This window comes from Poromitra crassiceps, assembly GCF_964638095.1.
Source record: "Poromitra crassiceps genome assembly, chromosome: 9".
Taxonomy (NCBI): Eukaryota; Metazoa; Chordata; class Actinopteri; order Beryciformes; family Melamphaidae; genus Poromitra; species Poromitra crassiceps.
This window is the reverse complement of record NC_139630.1, coordinates 56,471,748-56,494,525: the sequence shown is the minus strand read 5'-3', so window position 1 is coordinate 56,494,525 and position 22,778 is coordinate 56,471,748. Positions and strand designations below refer to the sequence as shown.

General features: G+C 44.6%; 1 protein-coding gene across 3 annotated transcripts; it reads left to right on the top strand.

The window, feature by feature from the left end:
• Positions 1–3,355: 3,355 nt before the first annotated feature.
• LOC310782669 (histone deacetylase 2) lies at positions 3,356–21,507 on the top strand. 3 transcript variants are annotated; one of them, XR_014553039.1, is made up of 15 exons: positions 3,356–3,509; positions 4,856–4,968; positions 5,086–5,203; positions 6,558–6,632; positions 8,089–8,227; positions 9,668–9,809; positions 10,740–10,832; positions 12,602–12,710; positions 12,847–12,987; positions 16,705–16,813; positions 18,306–18,436; positions 19,164–19,322; positions 19,468–19,525; positions 20,071–21,168; positions 21,199–21,507. XR_014553039.1 is itself a non-coding variant. In XM_083643383.1 (14 exons), exons 2-14 carry the CDS (start codon positions 4,894–4,896, stop codon positions 20,099–20,101), a joined length of 1,380 nt encoding a protein of 459 aa, XP_083499509.1. In that variant the 5' UTR covers positions 3,356–3,490; positions 4,856–4,893; the 3' UTR covers positions 20,102–21,507. The 3 variants fall into 3 exon arrangements, 2 of the variants coding, with proteins under 2 accessions (XP_083499509.1, XP_083499508.1); XM_083643383.1 differs by having other exon boundaries at positions 3,356–3,490; positions 20,071–21,507; XM_083643382.1 differs by having other exon boundaries at positions 20,071–21,507.
• Positions 21,508–22,778: the final 1,271 nt, after the last annotated feature.

Genomic DNA, 22,778 nt, shown 5'->3' with positions numbered 1-22,778 from the left:
ATGATTAACAAATGTGTCTGTTATGTGCAAATATTCATTCTGTATCATAAGTGTGTTGTTCAAAAAAATGTTTAATTAAAAGAACATATAAACACATTTGTCAGCTGATTTGTTTACTTTGGTTTCACTTTTACTTTTAATTTCACTTAATTAACCCAGAGAGAACAGAACAGAAAATGATAGAATAGAATAGAATAGAACAGATCATGTAATACAATCATGTTTAAAAGATTTTGGAAGTGATGTATATTCAAACAGCTATTCTGCGATTCTTGAAACGATAGCTGGCATTTATGATTCATATCAGGATTGTTTAATTCAAAATGTAAATTCAAAACTAATTTTAATTGCATTGGAATGAATTATTCTAGTGTAGATTAATCAAGATTCTATCTGGACCTGATTCCAATTTCTGACACTTTCATTTGAAAGCAGTTAGCTATGCAAAACCTATACATGATCGAGTGATGGAGATAGTCTGTGGCAAGTGAGACCAGTGAATGCATGACAGTGAGATCTGAGGTAAGTCATATATCGACTGCTTGGACACTCAATGATTTCACTTGTGGTGGATTCAAAGAAAGACAGCAGATGCTGACATCTAGTGTTGTGTGATTGTACAAGACCAACAAGTCAATATCTGGACTCATGCCTTTCATTCTATTGAAGCTATAAGTTTAGGATTAAATAAGAATGACAAGACAAGCAATATGATTTTTTACTTCTCCGACTTGGCTCCCAGCACAGCTGTCAGATGGCAACAAGCGTTTCTCCTCAGTGCATTAGCTCTCTCTCACTCTCTCTCTCTCTATATATATAGGCCTACAGTATAAATATACGGTATATATATATATATATATATAAATATATATCACTTATCACTCACTGTATACATAATATACATGATTTACGGTAAGTGGATATCACTTTATGCATATAATGGGACATTATTATGACTTACTGTTTACTAAGGGTTTACAACACAAGGGATTATACAAGTGTCCTCTGAAGGTTGAATATGATATATGATTATGGCTGGCAATGTGTTTTTCTTTTATGTTCTGTTTGTTTGGCAGTTTGTCTTCTGTTGAACTGAAAATTGGAATAAAATATAAGTGAAAAAATATGGCATGTTTTACAAAGTTGAAGTAGTTTTGTTACTTTGCCCAGTGAATGTGTACATTTTGAAAAACATTGTATTTATGTCTGCATCTGCCAGTGGGCCATCACAATAAGAGTAGGCATACTGCGTTCATGAGGAGTGAGGAATATGTTATAGGTTATGACCAGGTTATGACTGAGTAATAAGTGGATCAGCACTGCAATTATGCAACGGCTCTTCTGTCATTATCACTCACGGGTCACGTGGTCAGACCCTCGCTACGGCTGCTGAAGTAGTGGAGTAGTTCATATCAACGCTGCAGCTTTCGGAGCTGACTGAAAAAAGTTTGTTAACAGATTATTATTTGGGTCTAAGGCCCTTGCCTGCTCCCTCCCTCCCCTCCTCTCCTCCTCCCCCCTCTCCCCCTCCCCTCCTCTCCTCCTCTCCCCCTCTCCTCTCCTCCCCCCCCCTCTCCTCTCCCCTCCTCTTCTCTCCCCCTCTCCTCTGGTTCCCCCCGCCGGCCCGCCCCCTCTCCTCTCCTCTCCTCTCCTCTCCTCTCCTCTCCTCTCCTCTCCTCTCCTCTCCTCTCCTCTGGTCCTCTCGTCGTTCGTTCGTTCGTTAGTTCTTGATCTTGATGATAGCTCAGGGCTTGTGCCCTTTTCTATCCATAGACAACTGGATGGATGTGGAGCCAGGGGATATGGAGCTGTGGGAGGAGCCATAGGGGGCGGAGATCGGGGGAGGAGCCGACTGGTATCATGGCAGCATTTTTTTTTTTTTTTTTTTTTTTTTTTTTTAAGAAATAAATAAAAAAGAATCAAATAAGAAAGAAATAATTAAAAACAGAATAAAATAGACATGGAAAAAGCCAACAGAGCTCAATGATACATGTGCTTGTGTGTCTATGAGGGTGGGTGCGTGGGGGGCAACTGCTGCTCTCCCCCTCTCCCCTCGCCTTTTATACACGGTGCAAACAGCGCAGGACAACGTGATTGGCTGGCTCAGATTTGAACCTGCGCCAGCCAATCACGTTATCCTGTGATGACGTAATGTCCTGTGCACCATGACCGGATGGACCATATATGGACTTCCTCCCCACGACTGTGCTATCATAGCTGCTGACTGTTTGCACTATCCGTCAGATCCCTTTGCAATAACAACCCCGTGCAATCCATAAAGGTACATGGACGTTACTCTGCAGAAACTACAGTAACAAAATCACGAATTGCTCTGTTTTTGGAGCTCTGCATGTCTGTTTGTCTAGTTAACGAACGTTAGCTAACGGCTAACATTCGCTAGCTAGCCAACCAACCAGCAGCTAACTAGCTAGCTAGCTTACCGGAAGCGATATTTTTTTTCGGATGATGGCGAAGGCATAACCCACCCCTGGCCCTCTCTGCCTCTGATTAGTGGCAGCGTTATAAACCATAGATATGACTTTAAAAACATAAACACACTGGTGTCTTTCATGCAGGCTAGCAAGCGTAACTGCTGTATGTCTGTCTGACCCACTGAGTCTGACGGTCTGACCACAGACTGTAACAGAGATGTAATGCAGGATAGCCAAGCGAATGTGTTTGGATGGAAGTTTGACGCTAGGCCAATCAGAGGCAGAGAGGGGCGGGTTATGCCTTCGCATAGCCTTCGCCATCATCCGAAAAGAAATATCGCCTCCGGGACAACAACGCTTCCTGCCCAGCGTGTGCACGTCTTTCCGACAGGGGTGGTTGTTATGGCAACTATCAACAACAACAACAACAACTACTACTACTAACTACTACAAGACATAAAGACCGAAATAGGCTACCTTGTTAATGTGTCTGTCGGAGACACGGCCTAACGTTAACATTTAATATGAGCCGAATATCAGCCTGCGCTCAGCTATGTATACAGGAGGTAAACCGGATATTCAGGTGGGTTGTGACGGTTGTTATTGTTGTCAAGTTAAAACTGTCTATAGCCTACGGCTCTGGGTTTGGCATCAGACAGGACACCATTTACCTCAACCACTTGTTAAAGGTAGGACATGAACCAATTGAGAGTGGAGCTGTTAGCCCCTAAGGTTTCAAGTTGACTTAAAAGCCAAGGCTTTTTGGAGGTCAAGCAACATATGGGCGTGCTCTGTACTTAGGGGGCGTGCTCTGTACTTAGGGGGCGTGCTCTGTAGGGCGTGCTCTGTACTTAGGGGGCGTGCTCTGTAGGGCGTGGTCTGTACTGGCCCCGGCCGGAGCTAGACCCTTCTCTCCAATTCAACAAGACGCACCATCGTTTTTATTCTTCGTCTCTGGTGCATCCTCTTCTTCATCACGACCACAAGCTCACTAATCATTTAGAAAGTAGCCTACTGTCAACATGGCTTACACGACTGCAGGCGGGACGAAGAAGAAGGTCTGCTACTACTACGACGGTATGGGAGATTGGTGGTAAATCCATGGTCTGAATGAGGACATCTGGCAGGCTAACGCTAGCCGCTTAGCTACGTAGTAACGTTACTGCTGTGCACGGCTATTAGCTATTGACACAAGCTAGCTTATAGCTAATGTGCCACTTGCTAGCGCCGTTTGCGTGGCCTGCCTGGTGTTCGTTAAAATAAATAACGGGCACCCTGCCTGTTAACGTTATGTACGTTACGTTACCTTGTAACATTAAAGTGCCAGTTAGAATGGAAAAATATAACGTAACATCAACTAAAATGGTGCATGAGATGATCTATATGTGTGAATGAACTTAGGTGTACAAAACCACAACAGTTGGACCAGACTGACCATCATTAACGTGAATTGCACTTCAACACATAGACATAGCGTTAGTTACTTAATTCCCATGTTATTCCTATCGACTTGGACAGCTCAGGGAATAGTTTCCACAGAAATCACCATACTCAAAACGTATATTTAGGCTATAAAGTGTCATTTGCAGCTATTTCATTCACATTGTAGTCTGGCCTCAATTCTATGTTTACGTTATGCTTCTCTGAACCCAGACGAGGAACATTTCACAGGAGGTTAAGTCCCCCTGAGTCTGACCCAGAAACCCAAAGTGTCACCTGGGATGTCCTGGCTTTCCTGTTTTTAGCTTTTGGGAGAGATTTATTCATGTGCACAAATATTGACCAAACATTTAAAAATTGTAGAAACAACACAGGCTTCTGCAAATTCTTCTTCTTGTGAATTACTCTACTCTCCTTGTTTATTCACATGAAGTCCTGGAAGTCAGTGTTTCTTTGTATGGCGGCAACATGGCCATCTGACACACACAAATAGCACACAGTGGCACACATTAGCTAGGCATCTCACGCACTCGATTCCTAGGCTCGCCCACTGCACTGCACGGGCTCGCCCGCCCTGCAGCTCGCCTGCAATATTGCCATGCGCAGCGCGCAATTGCTCAACTTTGCATCACTGATAACATCACTCACTGATGACATCACAATAATGTCACAATGTCTATCATTACTGATGACATCACAATGTCTATGACATCATCAGTGATGTCATATGATGATTTTTGGTCTTATGACATCACCTATAACATCATCAGTAGGACAAAAATTGAAACAGACAGACAGTGATTGCCCACTTGCTCCTTTTATGGAGATAGTAGATAGATAGATGGGCTATTTCATTATTGCCATAACCTAATAGATTAAGACTACCCTAGTGTTCGGTTCCTACTCTTGATGGTCTGTATTTCTGCAGCTTTCAAGTATGTCGTTGTCAATGTGCTGTTTAACCTCTTATAATCCTTTTGCAGGTGACATAGGAAATTATTACTATGGACAAGGGCATCCCATGAAACCGCATCGTATCCGCATGACTCACAACCTACTCCTGAACTATGGACTTTACAGGAAAATGGAAATATATGTACGTTTCTAACACTCTCATTTCTTTAACATGAGTTACATGACACGAGATTTAAATTAAACGTATTACCTTTTGTCCGCTCGCTTTCAATCAAACTGCCCTGGGTTCACTTTGCAGAGACCACACAAAGCCACAGCAGAGGAGATGACGAAATACCACAGCGACGATTACATCAAGTTCCTCCGATCCATACGGCCAGACAACATGTCCGAGTTCAGCAAGCAAATGCAGCGGTGTAAGTGATCTGTGCTTACCGGCTTACTGGCCACATGGCTTCCTCACACAGGCTTCCTGTCAGGAAATCGTAGGAATATTGAGAGTGGTATTTATTCCAGATGGAGAAAGTCTAGGAATTTGATACATTTTCTTGGGAAATCAGGGAATATGCCAGAATGTATTTTACAGTTTGTCTTACCCGGTAATTACCTGGTAATTATAGATTATAAACCTCCACTATTACCCATCAAGTCGTGTAGTTGTGAACGTGTTAGGTTGGTAATAACTCAGATATTTACCCAGTAATTACCAGGTATTTACCCAATAATTTCCAGGTATTTACCAGATATTTATTTACCTGATAACTACCAGGTATTTACCCGGTAATTACCTGGTAATTAATTAATTAATTATTAATTAATTTTGCAATGCAGATTCTTAGAAGTTGTCTCAGCTGAAAAATAACATCAACAAACCAAGAAGGAAAGGAATACGTTTTAGGTCATGGAAGTGCTTAGACTAAAGGCCTTGATATACTTCCGCCGCGGTCGGCGAGCCGGCCGAGGCAGCTTGCGTGCAGCTCCTCGAAAATGTGACTTGACGCAGCTGACGCGAACATCGCCACGTATATGCACAACAGTCTCTCCTTGGACTAACTTCTAGTCATGGAAATCCTAGTGAAATCTTATAACTCATGTTGCTGGGGACTCCCCTGCGACCCCTCGTCACGCTGACGTTCGAGTGTACAGGACCAGCTGCCGCCGAAAAGGCTCCAAGTCGAGGTGCATGCAGAAGTATATTTCAGCCTATAGTCATGGAAAGTTATGGAAAAGTCAAGCAATTTTACAACATTACACCTAGGGATGCACCGATCCACTTTTTTCACTTCCGATCCGATTCCGATACCTGAATTTGGATATGTGCCGATACCGATATTATGCCGATACCAATATTTTTCTTGAATATACAGTATAGGCAAAGATTTGGCCAATTAAAGTTTTTTTTTTAAATATACCTTGCAAAAAGCAGACAAAATTAAGAAAATATACAAGGCAAAGAAGGATACTATTATACATTATTATACAAATTACGGCCAGCTGTGCGCTGGAATTTTTTTTTTTTTTTTTTTTTTTTCAATTCCGATCCGATCCGTGAATTAGTGCCATATCGGCACCCGATACCGATATTGGATCGGATCGGCCCCATCCCTAATTACACCACAGACACACACACACACACACACACACAGTAAAATTGCTTAATTAGCTGTGCTACGGTAAAGCTCTTCCTGTTTTGTTGATGTGCTCACATCAGTAATTGAATGATTTCTTGTTGATTTACATGCGTTAATGTGCCAATGCTCTCCCTTGCAGTCAACGTGGGAGAGGACTGCCCCGTGTTCGATGGCTTGTTTGAGTTCTGCCAGCTGTCCGCCGGGGGCTCTGCTGGTAAGTGAAAGGAAAATGTGTAACACGGCAGGATGGAGGAGTGGCACCTCCCTTGTCAGCACAAAGATGAAATACATCCCCCTCTGAAAGTGGAGATTTCAGGCCAAAATGTGAAGGAGATAAGTGATTTACCTACCCGTCATCTTCTTTGCCCATCACCTAGTAGGGATTAATCTAAATCTAATCTAAATCTGTGATTTAGGTTGATAACATGTAATTGCACAAAAATCTCACTAAAATACATTATATTCAAATACAAAATATTGATTTTGTGCTATTAAACCTTCTGTAAGAGTGCCACATTTCCCCAGTAGCGAATATGTCATTTTGATGCAAGGCTCATTTGCTGGGGGGCGGGGGGGGGGGGGGGGGGGGAGGGGTCACTGCCCGTAAAATCCCAATAAGTGGGTGTAACATCATTCACAGCATAGTTACAGCCTGTTGACAAATCCCACATCACTAAAGAGCCCAGCCAGCTGTGTTTGGTACCTTCACTGAAGAGCCCAGCCAGCTGTGTTTGGTACCTTAGGATTTAGGAGTTTGGCTTCAGCAGTGATGCATGGAGCAGACCGTGGGTGTTTGTGCAAGCTGTAGCGCTTGTTTGTATTTGTATCTAAACTAGGGCTGTCAAAGTTAACGCGATAATAACGCGTTAACGCAAATTCCTTTTAACGCCACTATTTTTTTTAACGCGCAATTAGCGCATGCACTTTCTGTGATGTTTGAGCCTTCGTCCGACCTGTAGTTTGGGAAATCAGGAAGCAGTAACGTTGATAGCAAGCAGAAAGAAACCTCCGTGAGCAGAAAAGGAGGAAGAAAATTGTTATAGTGGCAAGTTCAGCTTAAAATTGAGAAGATGTCCCTCATTTTGGGTGAGGGAGAGAAAGAGAGAGTCACGTCAGCGCGATCAGACCGTTGCAGGGTGAGAGAGACACACACAGATGGAGAGCGGGGGGGGGGCGTCAGGAGACTAGAGAGAGGGGCAGAGAAAGCGAGCGAGACAGACAGACCGTGAGAAAGATGGGAGGGCGATCAGACCAGAGTCAGAGAGAGACCAACGGAGAGCGGGAGAGAGAGACCGAGAGAGAAAGCGAGAGGGGGAGAGAGAGCTGGCACACAGCTGCTCCTGGATAGCAGGTTAATTGCACACAGAGCATCCTGAGAGATGTGTATTCCCAGTAACTAGTAGCAATAATAACAATACAGTATACCAATGGCCAAATACTTACCCATACTAATGATAATAGCTACTACCCATATTAATACAACAGTGCATCTTTGCACAAAGCTCCCATGTTTAAGGTACCTCGGTTTAAGGTAGATTTAGAACAGATAAAAAATTGTGCGATTAATCGTGATTAACTATGGACAATCATGCGATTAAATATTTTAATCGATTGACAGCCCTAATTTCAACCTGTGGACTTGTAACTGAAACACGTATCTCTTTGCACAGCGGGTTCAGTGAAGCTGAACCGACAGCAGACTGACATCGCGGTGAACTGGGCCGGAGGACTCCACCACGCCAAGAAGTCCGAGGCCTCTGGCTTCTGCTACGTGAATGACATCGTCCTGGCCATCTTGGAGCTGCTCAAGTGAGTTTCACTTCCTGTTTAAGAAACCTGCCGGTCAAAAACCTGACAGCATTTCCATTTCACACACACTGAAATGACGCTGTGTGAAATATGCCAGTCCGGTTTGGGCTCCTGCTGCTCAGTGCAGAGACAGTAAGTGTGTTTAATAAACCCATTGTTATCTGATTTATGGAGGTCATGTAAACAGCATAGTCCCATTATGCTTGATCGGATTAATAAACACACCTAGCTTTTTGCTGAATCGTCCTTTTTATTCAGTTCGGCCCAATCTCAATGTCGACACACTCGCGGCTGGGCCACACATCTTGCGTCTGCTGTGCGTCTGCTGTGCGTCTGCGTGGCGTTACCTGTTGATTTTCATTTCGGCGCCCATGTTAACAGGTTACAGCAGCCACACCACCGGCATGAGACGCGCATTTCAGGCGCGTGTCTTGCGAGGCGTGAGCCGCGCGTCATCTAGAGAATAGAAGCGACGCCTATTTTTTCTGCTTACCGTGCGCGTGTCTCTACAAAAATAGACCTTAAAATAATCTTTTGCTGTTCATAATCATATCATACAAGCACTATTAACTACATTTTCAAAGCAGACATAATAAAATATAACAACACTTCCGTTTTTGTTTCTCTGGGCGAATTTGCGGCATATCTTTTTTCGACTGGTTCGATTTTTGCGAGTTTTCGCCTGCGACTTGAATTGATAACCACTGATTTCCATAGGCTATAGGCTATTTATTTATTTTACAGGGGCAGCCACAGCCAATCAAGGCTCGTTTTGATTTGAGACGGGAGGATGAGCTCACAGCTACAGTTCTCCTGCCCTCTGAAAACCACATACAGTACATAGGCTACAACGTGGCTTCGTTCCTCCCCTCCCCACACACACACACACACACACACACACACACGCACGCACGCACGCACGCACACACACACACAAATCAATACTGCCTCGATTATGAAGTGAGCCCAAGCGATCTTCAGTTAAAATCATCATTGTATTGTTTATAGCAAATTTAATAAAAGGTAAACTCCATAGGAAGAGAGTTGGCAGACAGACAGCAGCGCGCACACGCACTAGGTAGACGCGAGATGTCTGGCCCGGGCGTTAGACTCACCGACTTTGAGGCGGGTTCCCAGCGCGCCAATCAGATTGTTGCCTTTATCTGATTTATTCCCAGTTATCGGATTATTATTGGTCTCTGAAACACGTCCAGTTTGATGTACTGACCCAAGTAAAAAAAGGGGAGATTTTGAGTGCTAGAAACTAGCAAAGATAACGCTGGCCCTTGCACTGGGCATAGGATTATGACCCACAGTGTCTTGTTGTAAAAGTTGTTTTTTGAGTTCTGCACTTTTTTCTTCTTTTTTTTTAATCCAACCAAACAGTGCAGCCTTTCTGCTTGTTCTAGCTCTGTGTGTTGTCTTGTCCTTCATACCCAGGTACCACCAGAGGGTGCTGTACATCGATATTGACATCCACCACGGGGACGGAGTGGAGGAGGCTTTCTACACCACAGACAGGGTGATGACCGTGTCCTTCCATAAATACGGGGAGTATTTCCCGGGCACTGGAGACCTCAGGGTGAGAGGCTTCCTTCATTCTCACGTATCTAATGTACTTGCTTAGTCTGACTTGGACCATTCAAGTTTCATGCTACACGTTCAATCGCACTAAAAGTGGGATTGAAACAATAAGAATGTAACACACAATATTAAGGGTTAAAGGGACAGCTCACCCTAAAATCCAAAATACATATTTTCCCTCTCACCTGCAGTGCTATTTATCCATCTATATCATTTTGGGATAGTTACCTGAGTTTTGGAGATATCAGCCATAGCGATGCCTGCCTTCTCTTCAATACAATGGAACTGGATGGCACTCGGCTTGTGGTGCTCGAAGCACCCAAAAAATACATTTGAAAAACTCTATTACAGTATTTTCTTTTGACCACTAGCTGCTGCTGCCCTAGCTGCAACTATGCAGTCTCATGTAGGAACTAGCTAGCAGCTAGCAGGTGTAGTTCGGTCAAAAGAAAATAGTTCCTCCATGAAACTGCTCATAACAAGGTCTGTGGATTATCTTGAGTAACGGGGTCATGATTTCTGGAAAGAGACATTGCTGTTGAGTTTATCAAATGTATTTCTTTGGCACTTTGAGCACCACAAGCCGAGTGCCATCCAGTTCCATTGTATTGGAGAGAAGACAGAAACTCTGCGGCCGATATCTCCAAAACTCAGGCAACTAACACAAAACGATATAGATGGATAAATAGCACTACAGGTGAGAGGAAAAATATGTATTTTGGATTTTAGGGTGAGCTGTTCCTTTCAGTTGTTTTTGGCTTGCTGAGCTGCTGCGACACTTAGTTTTCACTAACGACGACACCTCTGTGATGAATACACTCTTATTTGAAAATCATTTAGTGTATATTTATGATGATATTATTGAGTGATTTGTCCGTGTGGTCTGTTATAATCCCTCATGTTCTCCAATGCTCTTCTGTGTTCGTAGGATATTGGAGCTGGAAAAGGCAAATATTACGCGGTGAACTTCCCGCTGAGGGACGGCATCGACGATGAGTCCTACGCGCAGATCTTCAAGCCTGTGAGTGTGCTGCTGGAAACCATCAAAATGGCAAATCTTTCTTGCACAGTTGTATTATGCTGTTGTGTTGGCTGATGTCTGGATGCACTTTATTGTGATGTAACTATGAAGCAGCGTCTTTTTTTACATACTGTATGTTACCGAAACCAAATACCACCGGCCCTGGTCGCGTAATTGTCATTTTCAAAATACTCTGGACCTGATGTACAAATCCCTTCTGTTACATCAGGGATGAATTCAGGTGGAAATGAGCTTTGTTCATTTAAACTGTAGCCTGAAAGTGCACAACAATCAAATGGGTAAGCAGCACATGCAGGGCAAATATTATGCTCAAATTGATTTAAAAAATATATTTAGAGCCCGGCTCAAGGAAACAACAAAGGAGGAGTCATATGCCAAAGTAAAAGTTCAAACAATAATTAATAACTAGACAACACAAACTACATAAAACAAAAAAGAACAGAACAAAATGTGCATCAGTGAGGATGGAGAAAGACTGAATGGTCTGAAGGTCTTCTTAAGTCCAATGAGTGCACCGGGCCCAGGTTCACCCCAACACCAGCTCCTGCAAGACGGGCCCAGGTTCACCCCAACACCAGCTCCTGCAAGACGGGGAGGTTCACCCCAACACCAGCTCCTGCAAGACGGGCCCAGGTTCACCACCAACACCAGCTCCTGCAAGACGGGCCCAGGTTCACCCCAACACCAGCTCCTGCAAGACGGGGAGGTTCACCCCAACACCAGCTCCTGCAAGACGGGCCCAGGTTCACCACCAACACCAGCTCCTGCAAGACGGGGAGGTTCACCACCAACACCAGCTCCTGCAAGACGGGGAGGTTCACCCCAACACCAGCTCCTGCAAGACGGGCCCAGGTTCACCACCAACACCAGCTCCTGCAAGACGGGGAGGTTCACCACCAACACCAGCTCCTGCAAGACGGGGCCAGGTTCACCCCAACACCAGCTCCTGCAAGACGGGCCCAGGTTCACCACCAACACCAGCTCCTGCAAGACGGGGAGGTTCACCACCAACACCAGCTCCTGCAAGACGGGCCCAGGTTCACCCCAACACCAGCTCCTGCAAGACGGGCCCAGGTTCACCCCAACACCAGCTCCTGCAAGACGGGGCCAGGAGACACCAGCTCCTGCAAGATGGGGCCAGGTTCACTCCAACACCAGCTCCTGCAAGACGGGCCCAGGTTCACTCCAACACCAGCTCCTGCAAGACGGGCCCAGGTTCACCCCAACACCAGCTCCTGCAAGACGGGCCCAGGTTCACTCCAACACCAGCTCCTGCAAGATGGGGCCAGGAGACACCAGCTCCTGCAAGATGGGGCCAGGAGACACCAGCTCCTGCAAGATGGGGCCAGGAGACACCAGCTCCTGCAAGACGGGCCCAGGTTCACTCCAACACCAGCTCCTGCAAGACGGGCCCAGGTTCACCCCAACACCAGCTCCTGCAAGACGGGCCCAGGAGACACCAGCTCCTGCAAGACGGGCCCAGGTTCACCCCAACACCAGCTCCTGCAAGACGGGGCCAGGAGACACCAGCTCCTGCAAGATGGGGCCAGGAGAGTGGGAGGGTCGTCACAATCCTTCATCGGGTTGTGCTGGTTTTGTTGTTGCTTCTGCTTCCCCATTTAAAGTCTTCCTATTGTGAATGCATCGCGACCTGATCACTTGTTCATCAGTAATTGTTCTTGGCTGATTTTAAAGGGAAATAAAGAATCACCCTTCCTTCCTTGTAACTGTCCGTTGTGGCCCGACAGGTGATGGCCAAGGTGATGGAGATGTACCAGCCCAGTGCCGTGGTCCTTCAGTGCGGTGCAGACTCGCTCTCAGGAGACCGTCTCGGCTGCTTCAACCTCACCATCCGCGGTACGGACACCTGCACGTTGACATGGATTTGTGGGATAAATGCTAAATGCGCTAGAAATGAGCGCGCAATATTGCTAGCTAGCAACAACCGATGCTACAGGTCTTACTCGATACTCTGTAACTGTGTCTTTACCAGGCCACGCCAAGTGTGTGGAGTACATGAAGACCTTCAACCTGCCCCTGCTCATGCTGGGTGGAGGAGGCTACACTATTCGCAATGTGGCCCGCTGCTGGACCTACGAGACCGCCGTGGCTCTAGACACGGAGATCCCTGACGGTCTGTCACTGATTCCAAGTATCCAAATATATCTGCTAATATGAATGATGCTATTGGTGGACATTTAAACTGATCGTACTTCTGGTTAAACAAGGCAGCGATAGCCTAGAGCAGTGATACTCAACGTGCGGCCCGCGCCCCCTGTGTGGCCCGCGATGGAATTGCAATTCTTTTTTTTCTTTTTCTTTTTACAGTGCACCTGAACGCAACATGCAAGATACCCGCTGAATAAGTGTCCAAATGTTCATGTCATTCTGGCCAATACTCCACTTCTGTTATAGCATTTCAGTCTGGAATATGGAATATCTTTCAATAATCTATGATTTAGCTGGGAAATTGTCAAATACTGCCGTCTGCTCGCTACCCAGACACTTATGTATGTACTTAACCTAAGCAACTATCTGGTGTGCACAACATTGTCAGACTAAACTCCGGCTGACACCCCAAAAACCTACAATCCGCTACAGAAAAATGTATATTGTTTGTTTATTAACTGGCCCCTGGCCTTCTATCATTTCACGAAAGTGGCCCCCGGGCAAACAATCTGGGTGGGGAAATATATTGTAGGAAACTGTTTAATTTGACTATGGCAGTTGTGGTGGGATGCCCCTATCTAAAGTGCCTTACAGTATTATGATGTATTTTTTAATCATGGTAGCCTCCAGTGGACATTGAAGCCAATCCCCCGGCGATGTTAGTGCCATGCTCTGCCTATTGAGCTACAAGTCTGCCAACCTACCTGTATCAGGTATCACGTGTTGTAAATTAGTAGACTTTCATTTTATTTCAACTACTGTGTATGGCATCTAGTGTCAGGTTCCAAAGCTCATGGGTAGGGTTGGATATCATAAAACCTATTAATACAGGGTTTTTTGTAGCCATTTTTAAGGCATAATATAAAAGTTTGGAAAGTATTGAAATGCTTCAAAATTTATGATTCTTAACACGTTCACTGCCGTTGACGAGATATCTCGTCTTAAAAAAAAAAAACGTTGACTGCCGTTGACGAGATATCTCGTCCAAATTTTTTTTTTTTTTTTTTTTGACGGTGGGACGTGGATCTAACCCTTTTACATCTCTTATTAAAATATTGGAGGTATTGAATGTGTATAATCTATTTTACCGACCCACTAAGTGGCGACAGTGCTCTCCAGACGAGAGAAAGCCAAGAAAAAACAGCCGCTTGAGGAAGCCATTCTCATGAAAATGGATTGGCGAAAACGCTTTCGCTTTCGCGCTCGGAGCTGGCGGTGGGGCATTGCAAATTTGCATAATAGATTATGGGTGCAACACACTTTGAAACACCAGCAGAAAGAATCGCATGCAGCTTCATCAAAGCTCACAACCGAAAACCCAGAAACGAACAAGCCCGATTTTACAGTCTAATCCAGACTGCGCCAGCAGCAGCAGCACAGACAGGCAGGCAGCAGAAACTCGCCTGTGAGACAAACACTGCAAAGCCACCAGAGACACACCTACGGAGGGAGGAGTTTGAAGGAGAGGGGGGTGGGGGTGCTTATGGAGGAACTATATGTTCAGAACGATATTGTTTAGATGTCTGATGGCTCACTGATGCCAAAAATAAATCGTTAAAGTGACTGTTCTGCCTGTTCTACCGAATCACTCACGCACACACACACACACACACACTAGAGCTGGGCTCGGGCTGAATTTTCCTTACCGAACCCGACCGAGCCCGTCACATTATTAGCCGAGCCCGGCCCGGCCCGACAGGTGTCAATTGATAATCTGTCCGAGCCCGGCCCGAACCCCCTCCCTGATTTTTTTTTCCCCTCGGAGCGCAGCGAGCGCATAATTCAATGAGTCTGTCCAGCCTATAAACAGCCCTATATAATCCCAAACCAAAATCAGTCCTCGTAATTCAAAGCAGTCAATGATTAATACGTAATGTACAAAGCAAAGCACCGAACAGCCTAATTTGTGCGTGCCGTGCACTGCCCACACAATCCCACATCGCTGAAAGAAGTACTGCACGGTGTCTCGGCGGTGAGCCGACACGCAGCTGACTCCGGGCAGAGCAGCAGAGTGCATGTCTGGGCGTGTTTCATTCGATGCCTTCAAGTGCTTTCATTAACGTAGTAAATTAGCTCAGGAGCTGATGATAGATATATTTGAAGGCAAAAACAAGTGACTCATTACGTGACCGAGCCCGGCCCGAGCCCGAATGCGACTTCAATGTTTCTGTCCGAACCCGGCCCGTAAGTCGGGTCGGGTTCGGGTTCCGAGTCCGACGGGCCGGGTAGCCCTGCTCTAACACACACACAATACAGTATACACGCTTGCCCAAGGGCACCCATAATCACAGGCACGTGAGGTGGTTCTAAAAATCCATTTATCTCAAAACTCTCAAAAAATCTCTGAAACCATGCTGTATTCAACTGCTAATGCATACATAACTACTAACTCTACAAACTAACTCTTTTAGACAGAGAAAGCACACATTCTATTAGTTCTTTTGAGATATTTTGTGTCCACAAAATCCTAGCAGAAAATAATCCTCGGCTGTTGAAAGATGAGCCAGAATCCTCAAAAAAAACCTTTGGCAGAAGCTACCTACAGTAAAAAAAAAAAAAACGGTTGGCAGTGAATGTGTTAAAGTGATCACTTTTTTCACGAGAAATTCTTCTGAGGAAATCAATTATCCATGGTCTGATCATTCTATTAACAGAAGCAGAAGCGGTGCACAAATGCAAATTGACCCTATTATTGTGTCATAAAATGTGCTTTTATTCAGCAAAGAGACGTATGGGAAACGAGCATCAGCTTGGAACCGGCAGAGCAGTGGAAATACGCAGCACTTTGGATGGCTTACCTCCCTCTGGCCTCTCCAGCCTGGGTGACAGGAGGATCCAGGGGAAGGAATGTTCTATGACTTCACGTCTAGAAAGGGGCAGCGCGCGTTACTTACCTTACCCTGCAGGGAGCTGACGCAGCAAAACGTCTCTGCCACTGAGTGTGTGTAACAGAGAGAGAGAGAGACCATTATCACACTGAGTGTGTGAGAGAGAGAGAGAGAGAGAGAGAGAGACCATTATCACACTGAGTGTGTGAGAGAGAGAGAGAGAGAGAGAGAGAGAGAGAGAGAGAGAGCATAATCACACTGAGTGTGTGAGAGAGAGAGAGAGAGAGAGAGAGAGAGCATAATCACACTGAGTGTGTGTGAGAGAGAGAGAGAGAGACCATTATCACACTGAGTGTGTGAGAGAGAGAGAGAGAGAGACCATTATCACACGGAGTGTGTAATGGAGAGAGAGAGAGAGCATAATCACACTGAGTGTGTGTAACAGAGAGAGAGAGAGAGAGCATAATCACACTGAGTGTGTGTGAGAGAGAGAGAGAGAGAGCATAATCACACTGAGTGTGTGTGAGAGAGAGAGAGAGCATAATCACACTGAGTGTGTGTGTGAGAGAGAGAGAGGGGACATAATCACAGCCTGTCGAAAAAGGCCAGTAGTTCCTCTTAATGGAATTTCAGGACATTAACTGAGCCCACTCCTTTCAATGCATCGTCCCCTCAGTGATTGATCGGCTGGTGTTATAAATCACATTAACAGGTGTGTTATCGCTCCTCCTTCATTCAAAAGGACAGATAATGACACTTTGTTTTAACGTCGGCGTATAAATCTTTTAGCGGCCGCGTTCCTCTTTTGGCCAGGACAGTTGGCTTACTTTTCCCAACTGATGTTTCTATTCCAGAACTGCCCTACAACGACTACTTTGAGTACTTTGGGCCTGACTTCAAGCTGCACATCAGCCCCTCCAACATGACCAACCAGAACACACACGAGTACATGGACAAGATCAAGTACGTGTCGTCATTTTCTAGCAGGTTGTCTTCACAAAGTTTCAAAGTCACGCAAAAATAAATGGAACACAAAACCTTATAGCATAGAGCAGAATATGGGTCTTTGTAAGTATTTTCAACAGCATTTGTATTGCTGATTATGCAAAACGTGAGATATGGAGATAGCATCAAGACTCAATAGTGTCTTTCTTTTTCGGTCCACCTTAATTGAAATGTTAACTGTTGAAACTTTCAAAATGTCATTCAAAATTGTAATTGTCCACTGCGGACAGTAAGTTCCTATATATAATATAATTTCCGTATTGAGTTCTTGAATGTGTTCCACTCACGTTTGTTACTGAAAGCTTTTTTGCCGTTCTATGCTCAACCACGGCCACAGGACCAGACTATAGAGTGCTTCAGAGTCAGTAGATCAGGACCAGACTCTAGAGTGCTTCACAGAGTCAGTAGATCAGGACCAGACTATAGAGTACTTCACAGAGTCAGTAGATCAGGACCAGACTATAGAGTACTTCACAGAGTCAGTGGATCAGGACCAGACTATAGAGTACTTCACAGAGTCAGTAGATCAGGACCAGACTATAGAGTACTTCACAGAGTCAGTAGATCAGGACCAGACTATAGAGTACTTCACAGAGTCAGTGGATCAGGACCAGACTATAGAGTACTTCACAGAGTCAGTAGATCAGGACCAGACTATAGAGTACTTCACAGAGTCAGTAGATCAGGACCAGACTATAGAGTACTTCACAGAGTCAGTAGATCAGGACCAGACTATAGAGTACTTCACAGAGTCAGTAGATCAGGACCAGACTATAGAGTACTTCACAGAGTCAGTAGATCAGGACCAGACTATAGAGTACTTCACATAGTCAGTAGATCAGGACCAGACTATAGAGTACTTCACAGAGTCAGTAGATCAGGACCAGACTATAGAGTACTTCACAGAGTCACAGGACCAGACTATAGAGTGCTTCACAGAGTCACAGGACCAGACTATAGAGTACTTCACAGAGTCACAGGACCAGACTATAGAGTGCTTCACAGAGTCAGTAGATCAGGACCAGACTATAGAGTGCTTCAGAGTCAGTAGATCAGGACCAGACTATAGAGTGCTTCACAGAGTCACAGGACCAGACTATAGAGTACTTCACAGAGTCACAGGACCAGACTATAGAGTGCTTCACAGAGTCAGTAGATCAGGACCAGACTATAGAGTGCTTCAGAGTCAGTAGATCAGGACCAGACTATAGAGTACTTCACAGAGTCAGTAGATCAGGACCAGACTATAGAGTGCTTCACAGAGTCAGTAGATCAGGACCAGACTATAGAGTGCTTCACAGAGTCACAGGACCAGACTATAGAGTGCTTCACAGAGTCAGTAGATGCAACAAATATTCCTGTGTCCTTTTGAATATCCGTGTCTGATAATAAGTACACTGTTCCATAGTGACTCTCATGTCGGCTGATCTGATTGCGTTTCACCATTCAGGCAGCGCCTCTTTGAGAACCTGCGGATGCTGCCTCACGCCCCCGGAGTGCAGATGCAGGCTGTCCCAGAGGACGCCATCCCAGACGACACCGTGGACGAGGACACCGAGGACCCTGACAAGCGCATGTCCAGTAAGAGGCCCCTCCATTTACTTAGAGCGCTGATTCTCAACCTTTTTTCATATAAACCACCCTAATTTACCCTCATTTCATTGTTATATAATTTTGTGCAGAATCCCAGGGCTATCTGTGTCAGTTACAGAGACAACAGTGGAACTATCAGCAAAAGAGTCATATTATACACACACACACACACATGTGTGTGTGTGTGTGTGTGTGTGTGTGTGTGTGTGTATATATATATATATATATATATATATATATATATATATATATATATATATATATATATATATATATATATATATATATAATACATTTAATAATATTCTATATTTGTGTGTGTGTGTGTGTGTGTGTGTGTGTGTGTGTGTGTCTGTGTGTGTGTGTGATCTAGACCAGGTCAGGGAACTGCCTCTTCTGTCCACCGGCCACATTGTCTAGTAAATCAATCCCCAAATTGACTGAGCACTCGCACTATTTAATCGTTTGGAGCGCGGCGCCAAACTATGGTTGGTTAGCTGCCAGAGTGGCTCGTAAGATAGATGAGCTTTAAAACCTGAGCCAAAACAGTGACAGGTGTAAATCCCCCCCCCCCCCCCCTGCTCAAAAAAATGCAAATGACTCAAATAACCTCATGCTAACCTGCTATCGACAGTGCCAGGTAATCTGTCTTGGCTGTCATTGAAGACCTAACCTTACTGTATTTAAGTATGATGTTCTCTTGTCTCTGCTGCAGTCCGAGCCTCGGACAAGAGGATAGCCTGCGACGAGGAGTTCTCCGACTCCGAGGACGAGGGAGAGGGAGGCCGGAGGAACGTGGCCAACCACAAGAAGGCAGCAGCAAAACGGCCCCGCGTGGAGGACGACAAGAAGGAAGGAGAGGAGAAGAAAGTCGGTGGGTACTCTGCCCATAATGACATATGACATCATGTACTCTGAACTGGCATAGTGAGGAAAGATAATGGCTGGATGATTATTCTCCAGCTGGTGACATTACATGGAAATCTGTCCAAATCTGTTTTTGTTTCTCTTCGCTCCAGAGATTAAAGAGGAGGAGAAAGCAAAAGACAGCAGCGCCGAGAAGACTGACTCAAAAAGGTGAGACAAAGCAACACACAGTGTTTCTATCCGTGTTTGTCTAAAAAGTGAAATTGTATTTACCGTAGTCTTTTACAGATGTACACCATGTGGTGCCAAGAAAATAACTAGATTATTTTCATGTTTAATATTTGCTCACTTCTCTTCAGAGGCATTCAGATGTAGTTCTTATGATTCTGTTCTATATTAAGTTTAGAGATTTTGAAAGCTTATATAATTTGGATCAAAAATGTATTTAGTTGACCCCCCTACCCGTTAGCATCTAGTTGCATTTCTGTATTGTTATTACGAACACCATTCAATTTGAATTCAGAATTTGACTGTGAAAGTTTCATTTGTCCAGTTTGAATGAGCTAGTCATTAGAAACCTCACATAACGCAGAACATCATTTCCCATAACGAGTCTAAAGCCCTGCAGTCAATGTCCAGCTGAAATGAGTGACGCCTGCAGTAAATCTCCAGCTGAAATGAGTGATGCCTGCAGTAAATCTCCAGCTGAAATGAGTGACGCTCCTCATTCTGCATCTTTCTCTTTCTTTTGGCAGCATCAAGACTGAGCAGACCAGCAGTGCCTGAAAACAGCATTTTGTATTATTATTATTATTATTATTATTACACGTTTTTTTTATCTTTACCCACCACCACCATAACACAACGGTGCTATCCGCCCTTCAGGAGCAAAAACTCAACCAACTCCCATCAGAAGCATTGTATTTATTTTCTATCTCTGTTTCAGGGTTCCCACACCTTCACCATCAAATTCATGGACTTTCCAGGCCCAATTCCCCAAATTCAAGAACCCAACAACATAGTTGCATAGTTTGGATTCTTGAATCAAGGCTAATTACCATTACAAACACTGAGAATTTGTATAATGAGAACTAGCAGAAGCTCACAGACAATTAAAAAAGAGGGAGGGTTGAATGTGTGAAATCTTCTCAACTGTGCTGTGTTAAGGCGCTGACAGGGTTCTGCGCAGCCTCGACTTGGCGCCTAGCGGCGACAGCGAGACCGCATACTCGATTGTGGTACACTTATGTGCATTGTTATCATGTCGTTTACCAAGAACTTGCAATCATGTCGGTGGGGGGGACATTTTATTGTCCCTCCATTTCAAAACTCATTCCGTTGAGCCTGCAGAAGGCTTTGCTAGATGAGGGACAACCACTGTTAAATCCTCACAACAACTACGTCAGCGGATATGTGTGCGCGGCCCAAGGCAGCGGCCAATCACAGCTCTCGTGCTGGTCACCTCAACGTCCGCGTTGACGCCGCGGAGTCACATTTTCGAGGTGCTGCACGCCGAGCTGCGCCGATAAGACGGCCAGCTGCGGCGACCCCTCGGCACAGGCGATTTTGCGTACCCATAAAACCAGTGCAATTGCAAATGACAGAAATCCACCACTGCAAAGCGTGTTAGAAAATACTTTTTCACTTGTGGCGAGCTGGAGGCAGAGGGAGATTTCACTGAGGTCACGAGGTGCCCCCTCGTCATTCTCTATGCAGGAAAAACCCTTAATTCAAGCACTTTCAATGGCACATGTTTATTTAAAAAAAACTTTTAATTGCTTTATTTTTATTTCTCAAATTCACAAACTTTCAAGGTTTTCAAGGTCCCGTGGGAACCCTGCTGTGTTCTAAAGGTCCCGTGGGAACCCTGCTGTGTTCTAAAGGTCCCGTGGGAACCCTGCTGTGTTCTAGCTGTAAATATGTTGTGCACATGATTTAGGTTTTCCCTGGTGTAGCAGTGGATTTCTTGAATCCACCGATTCCGACTTGAATCTGCCATACTGCTTCCTTTGATTTTTTTTCCATTTGAATGCATTTATTCCAATGTGCTTGACCTTCTGAATGAAACGTCGGCCTGCTTGTCTTTAGAAAATGATGTGGGTATAGATCTACTCTTAAATTAACCAGTAAGGATTTCATATGTTTAAAATTTGATATTTTGCATTTGCCAATAAAACTTTTTTTATACTGTGTGTGTTGGAATCTATTCTTCTCTGGGGCTTTTGCTGTTGTGTTTTACCCACAGAACCGGGATGGATAGAAAGTACACTTTTTCCCTTTGGTAGACCTAACATGGCATCCAGAGATCATTTTTTGTCATAAACATATGAAGTTAGAATTAGTTAGAAACACAACTGCTACTGGACTGTTCATCCAAATATCATTGCCACAATAACACACCTGCCTTCTGAGTCACCTGACTTGACTTACAAAATTATCAATCATGCTATTATGCCAATGTATTGTAACTTAGTGTGCCAGCCAATGACCATTCAATAAATATAGATTTGAACGGGGGCTTAGCTTTCTATCAATCCAATTTCTATGGTTGTACCCTTGTGTCATGGAAATATTCGGCCACACGGGGGCGACATAACCTAAAAGTCTTCATTTTGTGCAAAGGGCTTTGGTGTTTTGGCTCGGTACGGCCCACTTCCAGACGACTTATTTGTAAATAAACGAGTACTGTACACAGATGTTTAAATGTCTTTGTACAGATACAGAATCTCCTGCGCCACTCGAGGACAGCAAGAGGCCGAGTGCTGCAGAGAGAAGCAGGAGCGCGAGCCCTGGTAATTGCTATGCTGTTGTAACTTAAGGACAAAACTCCGTTTAAAACCTGGCTGTGAAATGTTGACACGCTTCTCTGCGAGCATAGCCTACATACATACATAGTAGAACATGTTATTATATGATATTTGACGAGTCAGTACTATATTCGGCTAATAGAAGATCCACCAAGAACTTTATTTTCCATAAAATGACAATGTATATAGCTAACGCTACATGACACGCTAGTACACACAGCCCACGTTAACGGGTAACGTTAGCTAACTAGCTAACGCTACATGTGGAGGAAGCTAACGTAGGGAGTCGAACCAGTTCTAAAAGTTGACATTTTATTAAAACAAATACGTGCCGTTGGTGTATTGCACGTATGACGAATTGAACGCAGGGCCCTATTGGTTTCTAAAGAGGCTTAAGTTATGTTTTGTCAGGCATGTATTTCGTAGTTATCAAAGAAACATCAAACTGAAAAAAAAAATGCAATGGAGTTTGGTGTTGTGTTCTCTTGCCATCCAAGACAGAAGTGTCTGAGCTACTGTGAGCACTGAGGACACGCAGGATGCTGATGAAGTGCAACGCTGTTGTTGCCCCAGGCTACAGACACAGACTGCTATGATGGAGAGGAGAGAGGTATGTATCGTTGTTGGCTATAATAATGAGCCATTACAGTTATGAC